At 41.9% G+C, this 26,323-nt stretch overlaps 1 protein-coding gene and 1 pseudogene across 4 annotated transcripts; both read right to left on the bottom strand.

Annotated features, from left to right (window-relative positions):
• Window positions 1-750: 750 nt before the first annotated feature.
• Window positions 751-19,022, bottom strand: LOC137090799 (proline-rich membrane anchor 1-like). Of its 4 annotated transcripts, XR_010907974.1 has the most exons (6): window positions 18,707-19,022; window positions 11,395-11,506; window positions 8,434-8,472; window positions 8,189-8,315; window positions 6,323-6,640; window positions 751-1,352 (listed from the first exon to the last, which is right to left on the bottom strand). XR_010907974.1 is itself a non-coding variant. In XM_067454756.1 (5 exons), exons 1-5 carry the CDS (start codon window positions 18,761-18,763, stop codon window positions 1,265-1,267), a joined length of 423 nt encoding a protein of 140 aa, XP_067310857.1. In that variant the 5' UTR covers window positions 18,764-19,022; the 3' UTR covers window positions 751-1,264. The 4 variants fall into 4 exon arrangements, 1 of the variants encoding a protein (XP_067310857.1); XR_010907975.1 differs by lacking the exon at window positions 8,434-8,472; XM_067454756.1 differs by lacking the exon at window positions 6,323-6,640.
• Window positions 19,023-20,388: 1,366 nt separating this feature from the next.
• On the bottom strand, window positions 20,389-20,505 carry LOC137091700 (5S ribosomal RNA; annotated as a pseudogene).
• Between the last annotated feature and the right edge of the window lie 5,818 nt (window positions 20,506-26,323).

The raw sequence follows: 26,323 nt of genomic DNA, 5'->3' as shown, positions 1-26,323 counted from the left end.
GTCCACAAAATGTTCCTCCATTTCTCTTTAGGCCAGTTGATGTGTTCTTTGGCAAATTGTAACCTCTTCTGCACATGCCTTTTTTTTAACAGAGGGACTTTGCGGGGGATTCTTGAAAATAGATTAGCTTCACACAGACGTCTTCTAACTGTCACAGTACTTACAGGTAACTCCAGACTGTCTTTGATCATCCTGGAGGTGATCATTGGCTGAGCCTTTGCCATTCTGGTTATTCTTCTATCCATTTTGATGGTTGTCTTCCGTTTTCTTCCACGTCTCTCTGGTTTTGCTCTCCATTTTAAGGCATTGGAGATCATTTTAGCTGAACAGCCTATCATTTTTTGCACCTCTTTATAGGTTTTCCCCTCTCTAATCAACTTTTTAATCAAAGTACGCTGTTCTTCTGAACAATGTCTTGAACGACCCATTTTCCTCAGCTTTCAAATGCATGTTCAACAAGTGTTGGCTTCATCCTTAAATAGGGGCCACCTGATTCACACCTGTTTCTTCACAAAATTGATGACCTCAGTGATTGAATGCCACACTGCTATTTTTTTGAACACACCCCTTTCAACTAATTGCCCAATTGCACAGCCTTAAGAGCGTGCATATCATGAATGCTGGGTCTTGTTTGTTTTCTGAGAATCTACTGAACCTACTGGTAACTTGTTTGCCACATAGCAATAAAAAAATATACGAAAAACCTTGATTATTCTGGTTAGTCACATTGTACTGCTATTATTTTGAACAAGACTGTATTCTGGATGTTGAATTTTTTAGGTAACGTGTTTGATCCACTGCTCGAATACACACGCTGTCTGACGTCAGGAAGGTCAACACCAGCGCTAATGATCTGAATTATGGCCTTCATGGCTCATATTATCTCCTGTGCATCATTCATCACCTCAGAATACTGGAGAAACACAGCCAAGAGCTTCCCATCAGCTCAAGTCTCCATTGTGCCTTCAATTACTATAATTTACACGGTATATTAGCCGCACATTTAGTGTTCTGTGCTTGAGGGAGAGGAGAGATTGGAAATCTGTCCGTGAACGGGGAACATCAGCGTTACACTCCCCTCGCTCCATCACATGGACTTCAGTCATAAAACATGGTCAAATAAGTCATAAAACACTTGTTAACAAAAAACAAATGAATGTAAGAAATCAGGCATTTGTCAGAATGTGTGTGTGTGAATGTCAGTCACTGAGGAAGCTCGATCTGCATCCGGAGGGATTTGGGGTTCTGTCTCATTCGACCTCAGTTATACCGCAGCATTATTTATCTTTTTGAAAGAGCTTATGGCATCGCCTCCACAACCTGTCCCATTCTTCTCTTTCTTCAGTGGTTTCCTGCACACAACAATAAAAATGTATATTATTTTTAGACTTTGACCTGAGACAATACAACACAAATCTAGCCACATCTAGCCATCCAGCGTTTCTGGAGCTGAACATTCTGCCGGTCGTCTCACAGAAGATTTCTACGCCCCTGGTTATTACACGAGTTCTCCTCAACACAGTCATGCTGTTCTCTGCCTATTTCTGTCCTGCTTTCAGAGCCGCTGTGGTCATTATATTCCTCCAGCGATCCTGAAGACAGGCGGCAGAGTCTTTCTTCTGAACGCGGAGTCTTTGTTAGTCGCTCCCTGAAGGCGCATTAGGAAAAGCAGAGTTCCGCATGGAATGGCATCAAAAGCCATGCAAGCATATTACATGTTACATAAATTGTAGCGCAGCTTCATTGGACAAAATATCCTTTCCTTGAGGTATTGCTAATTAAACATCATCTGTGGGTTAGGAAAGCTTGGATTTACTTGGGAACTGTGTGAAATACTAAACTTCATCTTAAACTCCTTTATCATTATTGCAGTTCTTATTTAGTGAGAGAGAGAGAGAGATATCTGCTGAAAATACACACTTCATGTCACTTATAACCTACAATCATGAGAAAGAAGTCGACGTGCACTCCTGTCCCGGTGCATTGAGCAGATGATTGACAGCTGGCTTTATTCATAAGCTGTCTATGAAGAGCAAAAGCCTTGAATATGATCATTTTTTGGAAATATTTAGGTAGCAATGTGGGAAATGATCTGTCAGTTTCGTCTGAGTAAAGATCCGAGTAAAAAGGCTGATTTAAATGAGGTTGTTTGTTGCCTGTTTTCTCCATCACATTTCTAAAGAAATAGTTTGCCCAAAAATTCTGTCATCATTTACTCTACCTCTTGTCATTCCAAACCCTTAAAGGGGTCCTATTATGCCCCTTACAACATGTTAAACATGTCTCTGATGTCTCTAGTGTATGTGAAGTTTTAGCTAAAAATACCCCACAGATGTGTCCCTTTAAATGCAAATGAGCTGCTGCTCCCCACCCCCTTTCAAGAAGAGGGCGGAGCTTCAAGAGCTTACGTTATCAGCTCCAATTACCTCACACACACACACACACACACACACACACACACACACACACACACACACACACACACACACACACACACACACACACACTATATGTCAAAAACTGTTCAGACTTTTATGTTCAAACCAGAGTCGGACAATGACGGAGACACTCAAGAAGAGACATGTAGAATCCTGTGAACTGCATTGTCCGACCAGTGAATGAATCACTTCTGTTCAGTGAATCTCAAACCAGTTAGCAAAAGTCTGAATCGGTTTGTGATTCATTCTGAGTCACTTTGACAGTTCAAGCACGCACAGAATCATGGAGTGGTCAAACTATAAGGCATTGGTGGGGACGGCGAGATGAAAGCTTGCATTCGGTGACCTAGCCGTATAGAGAGCGGGGCTACTGCACACACACAGCACAATGTAGAATATTTCCCTACAATCCACTGAAAACTAGCTTATTACATGCTAGTAATGCAAAAGATCTTAATGAAGAACAACACCTGCATGTACAGCTTGGGTACTAAAAAAAAAAAAAAAAAAAACATTTTGCACGCTTTTTCTTGTTCTTTCCCTCCAATAAAAAACAAATCTGAGATTTGTCTTATTGTGTTGCAAATACCTTTATTTGTTTTCCTGCTTTTCTGTTAATATTGTGGCATATTACAATACTCATATCTGTTTTATGTAGACCTCCGCAGCTTCACTAATTCCGCCTGCACATTGATCCTGAATCGGTCACATGTCACCTGTCCCCAGAAGCCCGTTGGACGACCCACTGTTTTGGTTCCTCAATTATAGATGTCAGCCGATGACATGTGGCAGGTGGTGACACAACACTTCACAGAGTTCATCAATCTTTCATATCACAGATGTTGGAGAGCAGTGTTTGAAGTCTGGTGGAGGACGCCTCATGCTGTAGTGATTCCGGAGAGAGACTCAGATTTCATTTTCACGTTTCTGTAGATCAAAGAATTAAATCATATTGACACCTGAAGGTCTACAGAGCTGTTCCATGTAAAGCTAAACTTATTGATTTTTAAAATGATTGATCTTTTTGTTTTAATGAAATATATAAATACAGTAGAAAGCTATAGATTAATATTTACAGACTAATTGTCTGATTCAATTAAATTATGCTTTAAGCCCAGTTCCAAATCATCTTCATCTCTGCTGCTTCAGCCCAGTCCCAAGCTGTCTTCATCTCTGCTGGTTCAGCCCAGTCCCAAGCTGTCTTCATCTCTGCTGGTTCAGCCCAGTCCCAAGCTGTCTTCATCTCTGCTGGTTCAGCCCAGTCCCAAACTGTCTTCATCTCTGCTGGTTCAGCCCAGTCCCAAGCTGTCTTCATCAATGCTGGTTCAGCCCAGTCCCAAGCTGTCTTCATCTCTGCTGGTTCAGCCCAGTCCCAAGCTGTCTTCATCTCTGCTGGTTCAGCCCAGTCCCAAGCTGTCTTCATCTCTGCTGGTTCAGCCCAGTCCCAAGCTGTCTTCATCTCTGCTGGTTCAGCCCAGTCCCAAACTGTCTTCATCTCTGCTGGTTCAGCCCAGTCCCAAGCTGTCTTCATCTCTGCTGGTTCAGCCCAGTCCCAAGCTGTCTTCATCTATGGTGGTTCAGCCCAGTCCCAAACTGTCTTCATCTCTGCTGGTTCAGCCCAGTCCCAAGCTGTCTTCATCTCTGCTGGTTCAGCCCAGTCCCAAGCTGTCTTCATCTCTGCTGGTTCAGCCCAGTCCCAAGCTGTCTTCATCTATGGTGGTTCAGCCCAGTCCCAAGCTTTCTTCGTCTCTGCTGGTTCAGCCCAGTCCCAAGCTGTCTTCATCTCTGCTGGTTCAGCCCAGTCCCAAGCTGTCTTCATCTATGGTGGTTCAGCCCAGTCCCAAGCTTTCTTCGTCTCTGCTGGTTCAGCCCAGTCCCAAGCTGTCTTCATCTATGCTGGTTCAGCCCAGTCCCAAGCTGTCTTCATCTCTGCTGGTTCAGCCCAGTCCCAAGCTGTCTTCATCTCTGCTGGTTCAGCCCAGTCCCAAGCTGTCTTCATCTCTGCTGGTTCAGCCCAGTCCCAAGCTGTCTTCATCTCTGCTGGTTCAGCCCAGTCCCAAACTGTCTTCATCTCTGCTGGTTCAGCCCAGTCCCAAGCTGTCTTCATCTCTGCTGGTTCAGCCCAGTCCCAAGCTGTCTTCATCTATGGTGGTTCAGCCCAGTCCCAAGCTTTCTTCGTCTCTGCTGGTTCAGCCCAGTCCCAAGCTGTCTTCATCTATGCTGGTTCAGCCCAGTCCCAAGCTGTCTTCATCTCTGCTGGTTCAGCCCAGTCCCAAGCTGTCTTCATCTCTGCTGGTTCAGCCCAGTCCCAAGCTGTCTTCATCTCTGCTGGTTCAGCCCAGTTCCAAATCATCTTCATCTCTGCTGCTTCAGCCCAGTCCCAAGCTGTCTTCATCTCTGCTGGTTCAGCCCAGTCCCAAGCTGTCTTCATCTCTGCTGGTTCAGCCCAGTCCCAAGCTGTCTTCATCTCTGCTGGTTCAGCCCAGTCCCAAGCTGTCTTCATCTCTGCTGGTTCAGCCCAGTCCCAAGCTGTCTTCATCTCTGCTGGTTCAGCCCAGTCCCAAGCTGTCTTCATCTCTGCTGGTTCAGCCCAGTCCCAAGCTGTCTTCATCTCTGCTGGTTCAGCCCAGTCCCAAGCTGTCTTCATCTCTGCTGGTTCAGCCCAGTCCCAAACTGTCTTCATCTCTGCTGGTTCAGCCCAGTCCCAAACTGTCTTCATCTCTGCTGGTTCAGCCCAGTCCCAAGCTGTCTTCATCTCTGCTGGTTCAGCCCAGTCCCAAACTGTCTTCATCTCTGCTGGTTCAGCCCAGTCCCAAGCTGTCTTCATCTCTGCTGGTTCAGCTCAGTCCCAAGCTGTCTTCATCTCTGCTGGTTCAGCCCAGTTCTAAGCTGACTTCATCAATGCTGGTTCAGCCCAGTCCCAAGCTGTCTTCATCTCTGCTGGTTCAGCCCAGTTCTAACCTGTCTTTGTCTCTGCTGGTTCAGCCCAGTCCCAAGCTGTCTTCATCTCTGCTGGTTCAGCCCAGTCCCAAGCTGTCTTCATCTCTGCTGGTTCAGCCCAGTCCCAAGCTGTCTTCATCTCTGCTGGTTCAGCCCAGTCCCAAGCTGTCTTCATCTCTGCTGGTTCAGCCCAGTCCCAAGCTGTCTTCATCTCTGCTGGTTCAGCCCAGTCCCAAACTGTCTTCATCTCTGCTGGTTCAGCCCAGTCCCAAGCTGTCTTCATCTCTGCTGGTTCAGCTCAGTCCCAAGCTGTCTTCATCTCTGCTGGTTCAGCCCAGTCCCAAGATGTCTTCATCAATGCTGGTTCAGCCCAGTCCCAAGCTGTCTTCATCTCTGCTGGTTCAGCCCAGTTCTAACCTGTCTTTGTCTCTGCTGGTTCAGCTCACCCAGTCCCAAGATGTTGCCATTGGCTCTGCCCAGTTACATCTCCTTCATCGCAGATGGTCCTGGTCAGCCTCACTATCCTCTGCCATAGCAACCGGTTGACTTTATCAATCCGTGTTGCATTATACACCGATGAAAGTTGAAAAATGTGAAAAAGCACTTTATGTGTGTGTTTTTCTTTTAGTGATGTACTGCTTTATGTTGGGCAGATCTTCAGGAAACTGGACTAAACTGCCAGTGGTGTCATCAGAAATTAAATGGCCTCTGGGTTATCATCAAGCTAACCTTGCTTTTAACCTGGATAAAGAAACATTTCACATTTGTCATTTAGAATATATCATGACTGTTGACACCACAAATATGCAAATAAGAACAGTAACCCAGGGTTTAGAAATGTACAGTGTGACTGTATTAACAGCCAGGAATAACATGCATATAGCATATAGCAATAGCATGAATAATGCGAAACATGAAATAAAATAATCCATGACTCCATTTACCTGGGGTTAAGAATGTCCCAGGGATAACTAGTGCAAGTGTGGAAGCCTTAAATGCTTCGGCAATTGAGGTGATTAAATGTAGAATTAAACCAGTGTGGAGATGAAGGCAGGAGGAGCCAGGGCGAAACTCTGGGATGATCTGTGGGTCAGGTATCGGCTCTGGCACTGATATTGTTGTAGGTTCAGCCTTTAATTCTGATGGGGCGATTGTGTTGATGAATCCTCCTTGCTCTCTCAAATGTGAATGTGGATCCGCACTGCAATAATACCCTGTCCAAGAGGACAGTCTTCAGACGGGCATGCTCTCGTCTCCACTTCCTGTCCGGAAAAACACACACAGGCTGTCATCATCATAGTGGACTAGATGGTAGAGATCCAAAAAGTCCTGTGTGTGCTCATTGAGGAAGCAATTCTGGAAGCGATCCTGTACTGCCGCTAGATTTATTTGCAAGGATGATAGAAGGCAGGATCTAATCACAGCAGAATGTATTTCACACTAAATCAAAATAATCAAAAGAACAACAATAATAAATCATAATAATAATGAAGATCAGACAATAAAGCCAACAAACCTAGACAATAGACAGAACAAACAAATCAGCGTAACATAGAACAGGTGAATCTAATTACTCAAACAACGAATCGCCATGGAAACTAATGCAAACATTAAAACTGACATGAAAAACCCACCCAAAACAAACAGAAGAACAGAACACCGTTTTAGATTATGCTTCACGTTTTTTAACAAGGGAATTCTAGTATTTAATCCAGGTGAGGTAAATCCTGGTTAATTGAAAACACGTGTGGAGAGATCAACTACTGCCATTAGAGATGTGAAACATGAAGAGACCAAAAGTAAAAGTTTGTTAAGAACCAGAATCTAAAAGGATATTAAGATATCTTAAAAGTCCCAGTGAACCAGTAGTAGCATTTGAGTTTTCCTCAGTGCTGTGACGTATTTCCAAATAAAAACTGAATATTGAAAATAGGGCCGGGTTTTACTCCAGCGCTCCTCCTCTTATCTCGTGCTCAGACTAACGGTTGAGAGTGGTTAAGGATATTCAAACCCAAGCCATCAAACTGACGTTATCAGAAAGGGAACGCCAAGTTATTGTTCAGATTTTGATTAAAGATTACACAGCACACAATTTTTTTCTGTGTATTAACTTGGATGGATTAATTGTTCACCCTAAGACCAGTAATGTTTGCTAACAAAGTAAATAATGTTGGTTTTGATTTCATGACAACTTCTTGGCTGACAGGCATGCCAACTTTCAGGGGGAAGAACATACGGAAAAAGATTAGCCCCATTTTTGAACTGTCATCAATGGAATATAAAGATACAAGCATGGTTAAAGTCAACAGATTTTACCTACCAATCGAATCTGAAGCGAAAATTACTGTTTTATTTTTGCTGTATTTCATAGACTATCTATACTCCGACCACAAAACACGTCATCACTGCAGATGATCAGTAAACTGAGGACTGTGTATGAAGCCGGGTTCAGGTCATACTTCAGATTAGTATGAGCAAACTCTGGTTTTACAGGCTCAAGAAGGTGGATTGGTGTTTAGCTTTGTTCATCGCGATGGTAACTTATGCTACATGGCTGACCTGCTCCAGATCAGGTTATATTCTGGGTTAGAGACCAAAACTTACACGTATCTGATGCAATAAAGACCCCCTGTATCTCTCGATCCAAATTAAAGCAACCGGCACACACATGCAACTGGCCTCAGATGTTTGGTGGTTCTGAGCATGTTAGTGTGCATGCAAATATCTCAAGAGAAAAGAACAATGTTTAACCAAGCAATCTAAGTTCATGGAAGAGCAATATAGATTCAGCCCAATCCAGCATTACACACCTCTTTATGGCCTTGTAGAAGATAAAGACAGTTAGCAAAAGGAAGACAGCCAAAGCACTTCCTGTGGTCCCGACCACGATGATCTCCATCCACCAGGAGCTCAGCAGAGGAGCCGAAGCCTCAGGAGCTGGAAGAGACACGCACACAACTGACGATAAAATATAAGTACTTATGATGCTTTTTACTTTAAAATTGGCTTTCACACAAGCTGAAAAATATGTATTATCTATTAAATCGTGAAGTACCTTTGATGATTGTACTCTTGTTCTTATGTGAGTAAAAACCTGAAGACAAATGACAAAATGCTACAGTTCGTAATGCAGGTGAACTCAATATGCAGAACCAATACTTATTTCATGTTTTACTTTTGTTTTGCTCGATTTCATCTTCATATCACAACAAAAGGGTATCGTTTGAATTTAAGATATTTTGGTTCTGATTCTGCTTATCAGTTCTAGTATGGTAAATAAAAGGAACACAAAGACATTAAACATGATTCGCTCTTTTTGCAAAACAATCTACTGCAGTTGAATCAAGATCACAAAAAAAACACTGCTTCAATTTACAGATGTTCCTTATATATACATTTAACTTCTCCGGCCTCTTACTGTCCCAACTTTTGTGGAATGTGAAGCTCTCATGAAATCCAAAATCCAATATTTGGCATGACATTTCAAAATGTCTCACTTTCAACATTTGATATGTTATATTTTGTCTATTGTGAATAAAAAGTTTATGAGATTTGTAAATTATTGCATTCCTTTTTTATTCACAATTTGTACAGTGTCCCACTTTGTTTGGAATCAGGTTTGTATTGACAGACAGCAGCAATTTATTATTAGGCTGCTGTCACTTTAAGAGCGAAGGAATCTAATATACCCATACACACGTGTGTTTTTTCTTTATCACATGTTGATGTTTGTCAGGGTAATGTTTAGTTAATTTTCCGTCAGCATTATGTTCCTGGTTTGCCTGTGTTCTACGCACCTGATGGTGTTGAGCTGATGTGTATCTAAGCCCTGAGTCCTCCAGTGTTTTGTGTGGCATTAACGCTGTGTGTTAGGTCAGTGTTTATCGTTCCTGTTTCTATATTCTCCTGAGTGTTAGTCAATTAAAGTCTATATACTGAATTCTCCACCGTTGTGTTTACTGACCAGCATATTGTCATATAACGACTCTTTACGTGGATATTTTGACATCATTTTGGGATTATTTGTCTATTAAATTGCAAGCAGATGCGAAAGAGAACTCAATTCAGTAGTCATGCACTATATGAGGCGTCTTTCTAAATGTGCCCAGCACAGAAAACAACACAGAGAACAAACTTCTTGCGCTTCAATGGTTTAAAACCACTTTAATGATCCTATTTTAATGATCTGGTCATGGTCTAAGCCAGGGATGGGCACACTCGGTCCTGAAGAGTTTAGCTCCAACCCTGATCAAACTCACATGCCTGTAGCATTCTGTCACGTATCGTCAGGGAAAAGACTGAATCTGTGTTCATGACGGACGTGTTATCTGGTGCGCGAGAGCTTCGCTTATAGTCTGAGGGAGACTGCGCAGTTGTGAACGCAGATTGAACACAAACCCGGAAGAGAAGCCAATGCTGAATGAAGTCGTAGTTTTTGTAAACACGAACAATGATCTAAAGTAAAGCATACCAGTCATCACATATGCTCATGATAAACAAATCACATTAAAGAATAAAAAACAGTAAATATCCAAACACCAGCTTTTTCAGAAATGCTAAAAGTTTCAGATTTACTTTTCTTCTGTAAAAGTGCAGGTGATGTTTAAATAGTGCGACTGTGCTGAAAAACATTACACAATGCAAACAAGAATAATTCAAATCAGTGACCAGTTTGAAATATAAACACAGATTATGTTTTATTAATATTCTCATGGTGCATACGTGGAAATAATAGTGCAAACAGCAAACGTAGCTCTTGTTCTCTGTGATTGCTCTCAATCGGGCGCTCACAGTAGTGTTTACTGTGTGTCAAATACACTGCATTCATTGAGATGAACTGAAATAGTGTGTATGACCGATCGCTGCCCTAACGTTTATCACAAACACCTTAACAAGGGTCAGTTCGGCCTACAGCGCCTCGACCACTGAAACCACCGCAATAAGAGACTAAAATATACAATATACAACATAAAGGACAACAGTGAGATTCTCACACTAAACCAAGTTAGACTCCTCGCCGGGACCCGCACGTATGAGCCGGGGAGTGTGTTATAAAGCCTCAATGATTTATCCCGTCAGTATCAGATGAATCTGCTCTCTCCATTCACTCCTTCTCAAACTCCAGTCTCAGTGTCCCTGGAGCTTGACTTAAAAAACGAGACGATCGCGCCTTTGAGACTGCAGGTCCCAAACTTTGGACATCCACCTCTTTACATCAGATTCCCTCGCTCTGTTCCCACCTTCAGATCTGCTCCTGCACCGCAAAACATGCTCTTTTATTAAGAGTTTACAGTCTAAATATAAAAATAAATCATCAGGGTGCATTTACTAGATGACTGAATTTACAGGAGATATTTGTTCTTGTTTCTTAGAAAATCAAATCTAAATGAAGTGAGTTTTTGCATAAAACAAGCAAAATGATCTGCCAATGGGGTGAGAAAAATGATCTTGGTTTTGAATGAAATCTTGTCTTGTTTCCGTCCCACACAGTAACCAATTAAGTTTTTCTCACCCCATTGGCAGATAATGTTGCTTGCTTTATGCAAAAACTCAAACTCAACTATTTCCTTTTTCCCCCCAGAAAAAAGGAAAAACAATGATATGTAATTTCACTCATCTACTAAATGCATCTTGATTTAAGGAAACCAGACAAAAACACTAAATAAGAAGAGCTTTTGCAGTGTGTTTATTCTCTTTGGCCTTTAATACTCCTTGATCAAAGGTTGGGTTATTGTGTTACTATTTTTCGATGTTTTAGTTTGATTCTGTTCTGTACAGCACTTAGGTAAGTTGTGGATGTTTTTAAATGTGCTTTATAAATAAATATAGTATTGTATTGTAAACAGCCCTCGAGCGTTTAACTGAGCAGAGCTACAGGAGCACGAGGATGATGAACATGACGGTGTAAATGTGATATAAACATGCATGCATACCCCAGCCCCTGACCTATATAATATCTTTATCATAGGAAGCCCTTCTCAATCGCTTCTCTGAATGCTGTAGAAGGAGCCCTTACCCACAGAGAGCAGAGCGGGCGGAGGAGGCGGAGGTGGAGGTGGAGGAGGCAGATGGTGGCATTCACCTCCTCTCCTAATGTCACGCTGGGAGCAAAGCGACTGCAGCTCCACCTGGAAGAGAGAGGAGGACTGGTGCCATTAATCACACGTGACTCTCCACCGGTCAAGCAGACACAACACAGCGGTAAAGCTGCCTGTGTACCGTAGGGATGCGCGGTATACCGGTACTGGAAAAATACCGGTATATATTTTATTTAAAACGGTACGATATCATGATTTTGCACATTTCGGTATTTGCTGCTGTTCCGAAGTTCACCGCTAGATGGCAGCGCGCTACCCAAACTGACCCGAAACAACCGGCAAATGTGACAACAACAGATGAACAAAATGGATAAAGCAGTCGAATCCTGGTTGAATATCACTCAAGATGCCCAAAACAAATTAATAAAGAGAGGAGTAGAAGTGACATTTGTAATGACTTTGCTTATAAAACTGATGAAGAACCATCAAACCTAGCCAAGAAGCATCTGTCACTATCCTGACTTTAAGACTTCTGAAGAGATCGACAGGTCAGCGGATCATTCAAACCATCTCATTTAGACATTTATTTTCTTTTAACACTGATCAACGCACACACACAGCCTAACATAAGATCGAATATCACAATCTCCAGCGTTCGTTTCAACCAATGACATTTAGATCTCATTATATTTGCACGCGTACTATTGCACTATTTACATTCGCGTTAGACACCGCCGCCGACTGTGTTTATGTGAATACTCACTAAAGACGGACATTTGTACATCATTCTGTGTGTTTGACTGTTTAAGGAAACTTAATGTGTAATGTGCGAGCGTGACTAAGTGACAGGCGTGTGTGTGTGTGTGTGTGTGTGTGTCGTTATGAGCTCATATCTCCTGTAACTGTTATTACGAAATGCTATAAAATCTCTTAAATGATTTCCGTTCTCCATCCCGAGACGAGCGTGAAATGTTGAATCGGATTATGCAGATCGCTTTAGTGTAGTGCGATGTCTTTTGAAACCAGAAGCAATTTGCTAATTTTGAGAGATTTTTGCTGAAATTATTTCTCACAAGAAAGTTTTCAAATGACTGATTTGATGTGATAAGCTTTGCTGATTAATTTACTAATAAACATTTGTGATAATATCCCACTTTATAAACTCAAAACTTGCATAATTGTTCTCATTCGTGTGCAATATACCCGCGCCAATATCCGACTGTGTGGTATCGATTTAATATCGGTACTTCGGTATTAGATTGTGGTACCGTACTGAAGCCAGAATTGTGGTATCGAGCCATCCCTAGTGTGCAGGGGTTAGAGCGTTAGCTGACGGATAGCATCTGAGGAGGATCAGTGACAGCACTGACTAACACCCCTGAAGGCAGACCCGCGTGCTCACACAGCTCTGACATTTGACCTGCCAGTTTGAACATTAAACCCATTTAGACCATTAGATGTGTATTATGGTGAACTAATGCATAGGGCTGGGCGATATGGCCCAAACAAATTATCACAATATAATTTTCCATATCAGTCGATAACGATAAATATAACAATAAATGTAAAATCTTAATTTCTTTACAGTTTAAAGGCGTATTTTTGCTCCTGAGTGAAAGATGTAGAAACAGACAGTTAACTGTGGTTTAAACTATTCTTTATTGTCGAAACAAGTCCAACACTTCCCAACAGGTGAACGATTTATTAAAACTGAGGTAGATTTATTTATTAAAATCTTAATTGTGATCAGCATTTTTTTACTCTACACTGTATATCAATAATATCATTACTTAATCGTGTAAGAAGTAAAACACTAAAAACGCAAACGGGCAAAAAAAACAAAAACACGGGTCCCCTGTGCATCTCTCTCACACACACACGCATATGCGCACTACACACACACACCGACAGTCGGCTGGCCGTGAGAGGAGAGAGAGAGCAAAGTTCAGTATTTGTGGATCTCCAGTAAGGGCTGTCTAGTCTATTTTATTCATTTTAAACACCAGATGACATTATTTCTCTTTTGATACAGGCGATGCGGAGTCATTAATACATCACCAAAGACAAACGATTATGATAGTGATGTACAAGTCCGATGTTTTAGTGATTATAGTTTGGTAGCGTTAGCTTGTTGTAAGTCACCCACCGCAACTAACAAGGTAATAAGCAAGGGGGTAATCTAGCGCTTGGAAAGCGTTCCACCCCTAGGGGCTGCCATTGCTAACCAAGCCATCACCTGCTGTTAGCATCCCATTGACTCCCATTCATTTTTGAGTCACTTTGACAGTGAATAACTTTACATCTGAGACGTTTAAAGACTCCATTTGTCCATTGTTTATTTCTAAAGAAACACGACAATGCATAAAAGGCTCCGTTAACTTGTATCTTACACTATCGCCCCGTAGAAGCTGTTTTTGTAAAAATAGGCTAACGATTGCGTCATAACCAACGCGACTGTGTCGCACAGTTGAGAAATTACCGTATAGACCTGAGGAGACGCTCGTAGGCAATCTTTTACTGTCTAAGAGACAGTCGGGGGGACGTGGAGACATAAAGTCTGATAAAGTCAAGGGGGAAGAATGGGGAGAAGCCCATAGTGAGCCAAAAGCAACGGGAGAAAATATTTAAACAACGTGATTCAGCTTTCACTTTCCACATCTACTAGAAGACCTACAGCTGTCAGACAGGAGGCTCACGTCACATCTACGTCGTCAAGCTCAGTCTGAGCCTGCGCAGTTCGCTCAGCCATCAGGAAGTAAGTGCTCCTATACTGACCTCACTTAACGCCGTAGAAGGCAATGGGATCCCTCCGTCCATTTCTTTTACTGTCTATGGTAATAAGCCGGTGTGCAGGGGCGGAGCCAGATGATGTAAACATTCGGGGCTTAGCCCACACCTAGGGGGGTCCGGTGCCATACTCCCCCGGGGAGATTTTTGTTCCATTTACATCAGCTAAATGCACTATTTTTCAGGCTGTTTGAGATAATAGACTGCCTAAAAATCTATATTCTATCTGGGAAAATAAGTTACTCAGTAAAAAAAAAAATTCAGCCAGTAGAGCCTACAGCCTGTTTGGTATTTAACTGTTCTCCAGCTGTAGTGAATCCAAAACACCAAACATGTTAAGGATGACTCACTTTAACCCCAGGCAAATAAAAAAGGCAACCATTATCTGACTATTTTTAAGTTAGCCTGCATAGGTGAAATTGGTGTAAACATCATTATTAATCTTGAGAGTTCAGTGTGGTTTACTTTGTGCTTAGCTGACAAATCAGAATCCATGACCAATCAGATGTTGTTTTCAGCTGCAAACTTTCGCGGTTGGTTAGTTCTACAAAAATCCATATTTGGATTAGACAGCGCTGTGTGTGAGACTGAGAGCTTTATAATGATACCAGGCATGACATGCTTCTGTGAATGGAGACGGCACGGGAGTTCGCGTTAGAATAACCTTGGATGATTTCAGGTAGAAATCTAAAGGCGCACGGTGACAAAATATAATGAAATAACACCCTTAAATGTGTAATGTTGCCTTTTTTTATTGTGACATGAAAGCTTACATGTTAAGGGAGTAAACTGACCCAAAATCTCAAAATTGACTATGTTTTCACCTGTTGTGTCTCGCCTTAATAAGTAACACCTAACGTTAACTCTAGCTAGCCAGCAATACAGTCATGTAACTCAACAGTGTTACAACAGCGGATTCACAAACCTGCAACACGCTCGTCTGACGCAGAATCTCTCTCTGCCCGGTGAGGTTTAGTGTTCCTTTTAAAAAAGGTGTAGTGTCCATGTTAACTATAGTTAACTACGACGCCGGTGAAATACAAAAGCCCGCCAATCCCTGATGACAACGACGAAGAAGAAGATGTTTATTCTTCTTCGTTAGTTTTTATTGGCAATTGGCATTGACAAACAAGCTGGGGATTTTGCGACAGTCTATGTGTGCGACGCATTGCCGACTGCCACACACACACGGTAAAGGAGCTTTTGTTTCATTTTTTGCCGCTCCAGGCTGAAAGACTGAGAGGAAATGAAACAAAATGAGTTTTTTTTTTTTTTTTTACTAAAAGATTCGGGGCTTTTGACAAAACATTTGGGGCTTAAGCCCCATTAGCCACGCCCCCGCTCCGCCCCTGCCTGTGTGTGAATGAAGTTAATGTAGATTTACCGCTGTGCTAGGCTCAATGTTATCTGGAAGAACTAAGAAGAAGCACGATCATTTAATAAATGAATTCCGTGTGGTGAACGTGAACCTATGATAAGCAGTCCAGTCCATGTAGCCTTCGTCGCTGTTTTATGTCGGATGGGAGCGCCAAAATATCTCCAAACCGCTGAAGTTGAGCGAACTAACTTGTCAGCGATATCGGTGTCCTCCGAGCTGGGCGTGAGCTCTGAGTTTTCTTCACTATCGCTCATTTTTCTCGCTCCGCTTCACTCCAATCCTCTAAGCCTGTCAGTCACTGACTGTAAACAGCAGCGCGTGCCGCACCCAGAAGCCCGTTTTTAGAATATATCGAACTGTTGTTATCGTTTTATCAAGAAAAATTATACCGTGATAATTGTCGTTATCGTTTTATCGCCCAGCCCTACTAATGCCTGATATATTGTGACAAACGAACAGAAGCTCGCACATCACGTGAGGATCGCGCAGAAACACAGAGTCAGCGCTGTCCTGTGACTACAGTAAAGCTTAGACACTCAAACGTTATAGGCATATATTTGAATACCATTGAAGTACAAACCACAGCTTCATAATGAATAGAGGAGGCAATTCACACACAAAGTCACGCTCTCATTAACACATTCATATAAATGTAATGTAGGCCTACTGTGATCATTTATATGCAGTACAACAAGCAGAAATAATCTGCCCCATAGACAGGAACTGCTGAAAGTCCACGTTTAATAGTAGAAAATATGAACAGTAAAAACCTTCTCAGGAACTTATTCAAAAACTTTATGAAAGCAAACAAATGGAAAGAAAAAAAAAGAAAAAAAAGAAAAGCTAAATAATCGTTCATATTTGAGGTCAAATGTTCACTGCATCTAGGTTTTTATTTTTGGTGAAATGGTTACAGCCCTAGCCTCCCTCCCTCACCCAGAGGATAGAGCCTTCTGTTCCGCATCAGCCTGTGTCCGCTCTCTGTGGAGACGAGAGCTCCAGAATGATGACCCATTAACATGGTAAATGGACTGCGTTTATATAGCGCTTTAACAGACCCTATGGCCATCCAAAGCGCTTTATATCTTTTGCCTCGCCCATTCACACACCGACGGCGATGTCAGCCATGTAAGGCTCATCCAGCTCGTCGGGAGCAGCTGGGGTTAGGTGTCTTGCTCACGGACACCTCGACACTTGGTCAGGTGGAACCGGGGATCAAACCACCAACCTTCCGGTTTGTAGACAACCCACATGAACCACTGAGCCACTGCCGCCCCCACAGCTCGATTACAGACTACAGCCCACACCACAGACACGGGTTGATCCGCTGAATTAGTTTGGTTTGTTTGTTTCAACACTGCAAACATGGATATAAAGCTCCAGCATGCCAGCGGGTGAACCGTCATATACTGTAGAATATTTAGCAGTCACTCTCTAACTCCTGTAAAATATATTTCCCATTATAATCAGTTTGATGAGTTAATACTAGTATCTTTAACGTCTTTCATATTTATGGTATTCTATTAAGACCATATTAATCGTATGCATGTTATAAAACACACATACACAAAACATACATTTTATAAAACACACAAATTTATAAATATAAATGAGTCGTATCATAAATGGAGCTAAAGGCACACCCTAAAAGTGCTTTTAATCATGTCTAAGTTCATTCTTGTGCAACAAACATCTCTTTGGCAAAGTTTGCAGTATTTTCTGTTGAATAATTGAATTATTGTTCAATAAATATTAAAATACATTAATATAAAAATATTTTAAAATACAGAAACTTTTTAAAGTAAATAATCACTGAATGAATGAGATCCCATAATAATGAATAAACTTTTACTGAAATAGTAACAACTAAATATATTTGTATTATATGATATGATTATTATAATATTTTATCATCAATATGATGATTATGTCTAAGGTGGACACCCAACTTAATATATGATATTTCCCATCTTAAGCTTAACCATGTCATGTCAACAAATGATAAAGTCAGTCAGCTGTTTATTATCATATTAAATATTAATTTATATATATATAGATGATCCTCCACCCCCTTATAGTGCCCTTGTTCTGTGTAACCAGCCTAACATTAAAGGCTGAAAGTAGTGTTTTACTGCACCCACAACCAGGATAATTTATTCTGGAAGTTACCGTTTATACGTGCTGCTAATCTGGCATTTCTTCATCAGAAGTAGTCTTACGCTTGTATAACGACTGAAATATGATTTCTTTGATAATTTCCGGTTCGTTTCTTATCGTACGATTTAAACATGCGTTCTAGCGTGCCGTGTGAAGCCGGTGTTAGTGTCTGAGGATCTGAGACAGCTCTGTGTGTGAGCGGTATGGGACATAATCTACAGCTTTGGGCTCATTAAAGACTTCACTGGTGTGTGTAAGTGTGTGAGTGTGTGAACATGAAGAGGCGGCGAGTGTGTATGATTAAGCATGGGCTTGTGATCAATATATCCCAATATATTTACTAGACAGGTAAAAATTATTGTCTTGTTTTGGGAATAAATATCTCCAAATGAAGAGAGTTTTCTCTTAAAATAAGATCAATAATCTGCCAATGGGGTGAGAAAAATAATCTTAACTCAAACAGAAAACAAGATTATTTTTCTCACCCCATTGGCAGATTATTTATCTTATTTTAAGCAAAAACTCTCTTCATTTTGAGTTATTTTCCCCAAAACAAGACAATTACTTTTACTTGTCTAGTAAATACTTCTTGTTTTAAGAATTTTTTGATGTTTGGACTAGAAACAAGACAAAAATACTGAGTAAGAAGAGCATTTTATGGGTTTTTTTTGTTTGTTTGTTTTTTTGCAGTGACCCTTTTAGGGGTTTCCAAATATAGCGCCGATATTTTAATGTGGTTCTATATGGAAGCTTTTCTTCTGAGAGGGATAACTCAATATCAGCAAACGGGTACAGCGATACAATATGAACACAGAAAGTACATTGTACTTATTTTTTGATGTAAGTACATGTAGCCTAGTTAAGGTCATAAAGTGGGACCAAACAAACAAAAGCAGCTAAATAAAAACCGAGATATGTCGATGTGGTTGTGTTGGAGTCTGCAGCGACAGGTGTTCATTCAGACTCACCTGAGAGAAGAGGAGGCACGACAGCAGACCGAGCGCGTGCACGAGCGTGTCCAGCATCCTGAAGAGCAGCCGCCACTGGACCGATAACCAGTGCTTTCACTCGCCCATCGAATGAGGACACTATAACCATCCACTCATACGGCCATAAACACCTTCAGCATTACTACAGATAACAGGCATCAATAATAAAACTCCACAGACGGTCCTCCTCAGCGCAGCCTCCAGCGGTCAGTCCGTCCACACACACACACACACTACACACACTCCCTCATTTCTTCTCAATAGTCTAAGCTTTACACGAGTCCAATATGGCATCTGTCACAATATGTTCGGTTCCTGAAATGTTTGGTTCCAGTGGGTGGAGCAATCATGAATATTGATGAGCTTGCCCGTGCTGTGGGCGTGTCCTTGAGAGACGCGCAGAAATATCAGCACACGCTCTTCAAATCGCAATTTATGGATTATAATTATAACCCGAGGGCAAAACTCTTCACATTTTCAAAACAATTTGTGTATTATGATACTGACTGAACTGTAACGTTTGGCCTGATTGATTTATTAGATGCATTCAGATAAAAAGCCTAATGAATAATTTAATTGGTTACACTTTACAATAAGGCTGTATTAGTTAACATGAACTAACCACGAACAACACATCTGTTCAGCATTAGTTCATCTTTGTTAATGTTAATACAAATACAGCTGTTCATGGTTGTTCATGTTAGTTAGTTAATTACATTTTGAAATTAATGTTAACAAAGATAAATACATAAATGCTTTATAAGTGCAGTTCATTATTAGTTCATGTTAACTAATGGACCTTATTGTAAAGTGTAAATTTGACTCGTTGATGTGTTTGGGTTAGAAATGTAATTTTAATAGTTTGTGTCGACAACAATAACTGGAATAAACCTCCACAAATGTATAAAATAAATGCATGTGCTATCCTGGTGTGATTATTCATGTCATCTTTAATCTTGCTTATTTTTTAGATAGCCAGTGTTTCCCAACCTCCACCGGGCCATCGATAAGATTCAAGACTTTTTCAACAACTACAACTGTTATTGTTGTACTGTTATATATTGGATATTGTGGAGCATTAAAGTCACGTTGTCTATAGAGTATACTGTAGGTCTAAACCTGTATGACTTCTTCTGTGGACCACAAAGGATATTCTGAAAATGCCAAACAATATTGGTTCCTAATGAGGAAAAAACAAAACACTTTTATAATAATAATAATAATAATAATAATAATAATAATTCATTACATTTATATAGCGCTTTTCTGGGCACTCAAAGCGCTTTACATGGAAGGGGGGAATCTCCTCAACCACCACCAATGTGCAGCACCACCTGATGATGCAACGGCAGCCATATTGGGCCAGAACACCCACCGCACACCAGCTGATTGGTGGAGAGGAGACCGAGTGATGAAGCCAATCAGGATATGAGGATTATTAGGAGGCCATGATGGACAGAGGCCAGTGGGCAAATTTGGCTACTCTTTATCGAAGGACATTCTTGGATTTATAATGACCACAGAGAGTCAGGACCTCGGTTTAACGTCTCATCCGAAAGACGGTGCTCTTTGTCAGTATAGTGTCCCCATCCCTATACTGGGGCGTTAGGACCCATACAGACCACAGGGTGAGCGCCCCCTGCTGGCCTCACTAACACCTCTACCAGCAGCTACCTGGTCTTCCCAGTTGGTCTCCCATCCAGGTACTGACCAGGCTCAGCCCTGCTTAGCTTCAGTGGGAAACCAGTCTTGGGCTGCAGGGTGATATGGCTGCTGGCTGCTTTTCTCACATATAATTTCAAAATACATTCTTACATATTCTACAGAAGAAAGAATCATACAGAGTTGAAATATCATGAAGGTGACTATTTTAATTTGGGTGTAGACTATCCTTTAAAATGGGTCCACAAAAACATAGTTAACATGTTGTCTGTTCTTTGACAATTGCACTGTGGTGAAAACTATGCTGAAACAACTTTCATGTCATGTTATTATAATGCTGTGTGGAAGCATCCAAAATTACCCATATGATCCCTAGTGGTCTTTAATCATGTAACATTCTCAAATCTTACGCAGAGGTGTTTTCATACATCATATAATGTTAAACAATGGCATGTTCCACCACAGTCTTGTAGGGCAGGGATTGCCAAACTATTTTGCCAGTCATGCTCGGTTGACCTATTTACTCGAAGTCTCATGAGATTTTAAGTTATTATTTCAATTTAACAACATGTTTGCAATGTTACTATATCAATTAAGTAAGGAGGCAGTTGATCCATCAATGTAACTTATATTGAAAAGACAAGGAAAGTTTCAAAGCAATATGTGGAAGAAAGGAATCCAGAATAATGCATCTCTGAGATACTCTTTGGCAAATGAGAACAACCTCCGTGTGTGTCCAGATCTCACACAGCCAGAACCAGTGTCTGCTGCAGCTCTCACATCCAACCTGAAACAGATAATCTGAGTTTGCATGATAAGGAATATTATGTGGAAATGTTTATATTGTAACACATTGCTGCGAGTGGGAGGATCTTACAACTTCATACTGACTTAATTAATTATTAATGAATGAACAGAATGTCTCAGTTATGTATGTAACCCTTGTTCCCTGAAGGAAGGGAACGGAGGTGTAACGTCAGTACTGACGGAATGGGGGTTTCGCTTATAAACCAATCAATTTTGAGAACTATAAAACAAGTGACTGGCATGAGAATGCCATGGGTCTGCTGAATTTGCATAACGCAACTCCTCCCCAATGTGTGGGTATAAAAGGAGTTGCGTGGCAGTCTCGCATTATGTTTACCTGCTGAGGAGCCAAAGCTGAGTGCACCGGCCGTACCAGCGGTACAGCAGATGTGGCATGGGGACCACTGGTTCCTTCAGGGAACGAGGGTTACATAGATAACTGATACGTTCCCTTTCAGTCAGTACACTACGCGTTACATCAGTACTGATGAAATGGGGGTTCCCAATCTAATCTCGTCACAGCGGCTGTTTTCCAGCAACCTGCGCTGACCAGTGCTCCCTGCTGTGAGTCTAATGCTGCCTTCACGTGCTATCGGAAGTTTCCTACTTCCCACTTCAGAAGTCATGATTACGAGCTTGTTGTGTTCAGGCGCCTTGTTGTCGGAAAGAATGGAGGACGCCAGATACTTTTATGATTCTTGGGAAAATGTTATTTTAACACTATAACCATTTAAGTCATTTCCCGGTCCCAAAAAAAGCATAGAATCACTGGCAAACATATCAACACAACACAAAACATGTTTATAATCAGATTAACAATAAAGGCATAATGTAGACAAAGGCTGCTTAAAGACTAAAATGGTAATAGTTTTCAGCAATACATGATCCTATTGTATAGCTACTTTTATCACACTAGATAGTCAGCTTGCTCACTATTCTGGAATGATGGTCAACTACATGCGATTTTCGATGTGTTTAAAATACACAATGCTTCAAATGATTATTAATTTATGTAAATATGTACTACTTTAATGACAAGACAAGACAATGAAACTGTTGCAGAAAAAAAAAACTAATAAAACACCTGCCACAGCAGAAATGCGTCTCCCATTTTTAACAGTTATGCCACGCCCATCTCAGGAACTTGGGTAGCAAAATTATTTCCGAACTTCCCAGTGGTAAACACGACACCAGAGGGCGTTCATGTGCAATGTTTAGTTCGGAAACTCGTATTTACGATAATTCTGATAGCACGTAAAGGCAGCATAACCACGGACAAGGGGCTAGAATCAATGCCAATACAATGAATACTGGGAGCATATCCCACATGGAGAAATGTAGAACAATGCCTGTAAGACCTGTGGATCAGGTTATGCTGTCCTACCATTTTAGAGTCCACCAGGTCGTGGTGAGCCTAAACCTTCAGGGTAGAGGAGACAGCCATCGTTCCACCCTACTTAGAGGAAGTAGAGCAGAGACCAGAACGGCCATTTCCTGTGGTCTTCTGAAGAAGAGTGGCAGGTGACGAAGAGATTACACTTCAGTACATAGGCCCATCATAGACAAGGCCCTGGTGAAGTGAAGGTAGAACTGTGGTGGTAGGATTCAGAACCTGCCGCATCCCGTCAGGGCCCACATAAGTAGTATGGAGGAGCTGCTCCTTGCCCTCCATGATCAGCTTCCTGGGGAAACATATGCTTGCATAGCCCCCACGGCCTGCTGAGCCAAGTAGGCAATGGGAAGAGTGGGAGGGAGGGAGGCAACAGGATTACCTGTGTCTCACTGGACTGTTCCCAATTCAGCTGGCCATCATGGCATGTAGTCTCCATTCCCCAGTTAAGTGGCTGAACTTCTGACAGCTCGTAAGCTGCATGACTCAGTTTCGCCGGGATGAACATGACGAGTGAACTCAGACTCCAAGAAGGAGATGATGTGGGAACTGACCTCTATGTGTCTGACCACAAGCAGGGCTCATAAGCAGTGCGGGGCAAGACGTACGGCCAGCAACCTGAGGCAATTAACACGCTATAGGCTCTGGGGTCCTTTGCAGGAGCCTGAAACAAAATGTCAATTGCTCGAGCAATTGGCGTCCCATGCCTGTGCCTGAAACTCGTTCTAAGGGAACTTTAGCCCATAGAAACTGAGGTTTGCATCGGGTGAAGGTATGACGGTAGGCCCAAGCCACTGGGAGCCGGAGCGTGCCCTGTAGCCATGCACATCTCAGGACTTGATCGCGAAGCCAGAGCTGAAGCGGCCTCATATGAAGCAACCTGAGCGGAACCTCGGAAATAATTTCAGTGGAACTGCATTCTTGCCCCACATGGGGAAGTCAAGTCAGCATTGACTGCAAGCCTTCACACTGTGCGTGCATGGCGACCGGGTTGAGAAAAGAGATCCTCATTAGGGAAGAGCGCTGGTGGGGACCAAGCTGAGCCCTCTGTGCCGGCGGCTGGGTGGAGGCAGCAGCATATCACCGGGGCAGAATGTGTTTAAATGCCTCAGTCTGCTTTTGTGCGGCCGAGAACTGTTGGCCAAAATTCTCGACCGCTCCGCCAAATAGCCCAGCCTTGGAGATAGGGGATCTGCCAAACTGAGCTATAGGTGGCATTCCTGGACCACAGCAGTGGACATCACCTGACTGAGAGAGCGTTCAGTGACCTTCGTCGCCTGTAGGATGAGGTCAGTAGCCGCACACAGCTCTTGCACAAGAATCCCTCATCTCCAGAGGAATCCAGCCCATCTTGTGAGGACATCCGCCCGAATGAGACACTGGGCCCAGGACGGGAAACACCTGCGCCTTCAACCGGCAACACACAGGTAAAGGGGACTCTCGCTACTAAACTGAGATCATGGAGCCTCGATCGCAACACCGCGATAGCCATATTGCTGCAGCGGGAACATTACTCATCCATGAACGCGCTCAGACTGCACAAGGCCCAAGCACGCCAAACAGCGATCATGCCCGTCAGACGGACTAACCAACCGATTTTCATGCCATTGGCTTGTTTTGTAGATCTCAAAGGTGATTGGTGTCTAAATGAAACCCCCATTCCATCAGTACTGACGTAACTCATAGTGTATTGACTGAATGGAAACTCATTTTGCTACTGGAATAAGGTGAGAGCAGATGAAACAGGATCTCACATTGACAAAAACTGATAATGATTCTGCACGAGACAAACCAGGCAATTATTGTGCATTTTACATTTTTCATATGTACCATTTCACAGTAATAATCAGCGATCATCTCAAAGGAAAAACACTTGGACTGTGTGTGGGTGTAGTACCAAACTTGTCCACTAGATGACATCCACCATCCACTGGTGACCATTAGGTATGATCTGAGTGATCTGAACAATATATTTCCACACTTTTCTAAAGGTTTATAAAGTAGATATCCTATTCAAAGTAGTTTGGGCTGTAATGTTAATATTTGATTTTAATACAATCTCTAAAACATATAAAAACATGAAACGAGTCAGAGTGTGTGCTATAGTTTGGCACCACATCACAAATGAGGAATCTATTGCTCTGTAATTTCTTCTGAAAATCTAAAACGTCTTCAAATATTAAAACTAGAGTCTGAAAGATGTCAAATGCTGTTGTTTGTCAAGATTACTTCAGGTTTAGACTCAGATATTATTGTGATAAATGTAAAATGGCAAGTGTCCCCCGACTGTAGCTTTGGTTGTGAACACTTTTCCCAGAGATGAAACTTCTGGATCTGTTCCTCTTACAGTGAACATGAAGCTGCAATATCCAGGTGTTAAGCTCCTTCATCACCCTAACCCTTCATCATCAATGGGACAGATTTAAAGAAGCTGTCAATAAATCAGTTTAAAGGACGAGTGTGTTCTTCATTTCCTCACCCTCATGTTGCTCTAAATCTGTATGATGGACTTTCTTCTCCAGGATTTGTTAGACAGTGTAATAGTATCAGTTACACAATGAAACTCAATGGTTTGAAACAACATGAGGGCAAATGAATGCTGACAGAAATTAAAAGAAATTTTGTTCAGGGTAAAGAAAACATTTCTTCAGATGAACCTTTACCTCGAAGGCAGTCCATTTCTCTCAGTGTAAAAATAAAAGTGAAGCCTTGTGATTGTGATCCGAGTACATGATCTAAACTCAGAGCAAACACATGAGCCATTTCAGACGTGATGTTGGACAAGAACATATCCAGCTCCTGGTCACTCATTGTCCCGTATGAGTCTGACACAGAACTCAAACTCCTGATCCTATGAAGCTCTGCTCTTTCACTGACTCCTAACAGTTGAGCTGTTTTAGAAATGGGCAGCTGAATGTCTAGACCTTCTCCTTCTCTATGATGAATTACTCCTGCAAATCCTCCAGCTCAATGTGAAGCATGTGGTTTGTGTCATGTTCAGCCTGTCCTCTCACCAATGTCCAGAGCTCTCCAAGAGCATTCACAATACAAAATCAGTGTGTGTGTGTGTGTGTGTGTGTAAATGAAATGGAGAGTGGCTAACAACACCCTGCAGTTTATTTAAGAAGCTGTCCTAAACTATCCGTCTAAGAGAGATCTGGAGAAAGAGGAACAGACAGAAAGTCCAAACTAACAGAACCGACACTCAGAGATAATCACCGTATTTATAATGAAACATCAGATTTAAAAACATATCATACCATATCATTGATTTGTTAGTTCTGTAAATCTGTATTAAATTATTATGGGATGTCCTTCAATGCTTTCAGAATCTTTGCTGTTTAAATCATTTTGTGTCTGTATTTTCTCAATGGTCATATTTTAGTGCCAGTATATTTATTGAACAATGAATTATTTGACTCCTCATAATGAAGTCAAACTGTGCTAGCGTGATTGTTGTGAACATGTCTTAACTGAGCCTCGATGTCGAGAGTATTAACACCAGAGTTACACCGCTGTGCTTCTGAGAAAGACTCTGGGGTTTATAGACTCAGGATCAGATCATGAGGATTACGGCAGAAAACATTCAGAGATCCGGCATCATTCAGACATCAAGAACCAGCAGATGAACCTCAACAATGGAGACGATCAGACGCTTCACGCCGCAGTGCATGCTGGGTACCAGAGGACAGACTCCCAGCATGCAGTGCGGCGTGAAGAAATGATGAAGCGGGATG

This window comes from Pseudorasbora parva, chromosome 10 (genome assembly GCF_024679245.1).
Source record: "Pseudorasbora parva isolate DD20220531a chromosome 10, ASM2467924v1, whole genome shotgun sequence".
Classification (NCBI taxonomy): domain Eukaryota; kingdom Metazoa; phylum Chordata; class Actinopteri; order Cypriniformes; family Gobionidae; genus Pseudorasbora; species Pseudorasbora parva.
Note: the sequence above shows the minus strand (reverse complement) of the source record. Positions and strands in the feature narration are given on the sequence as shown.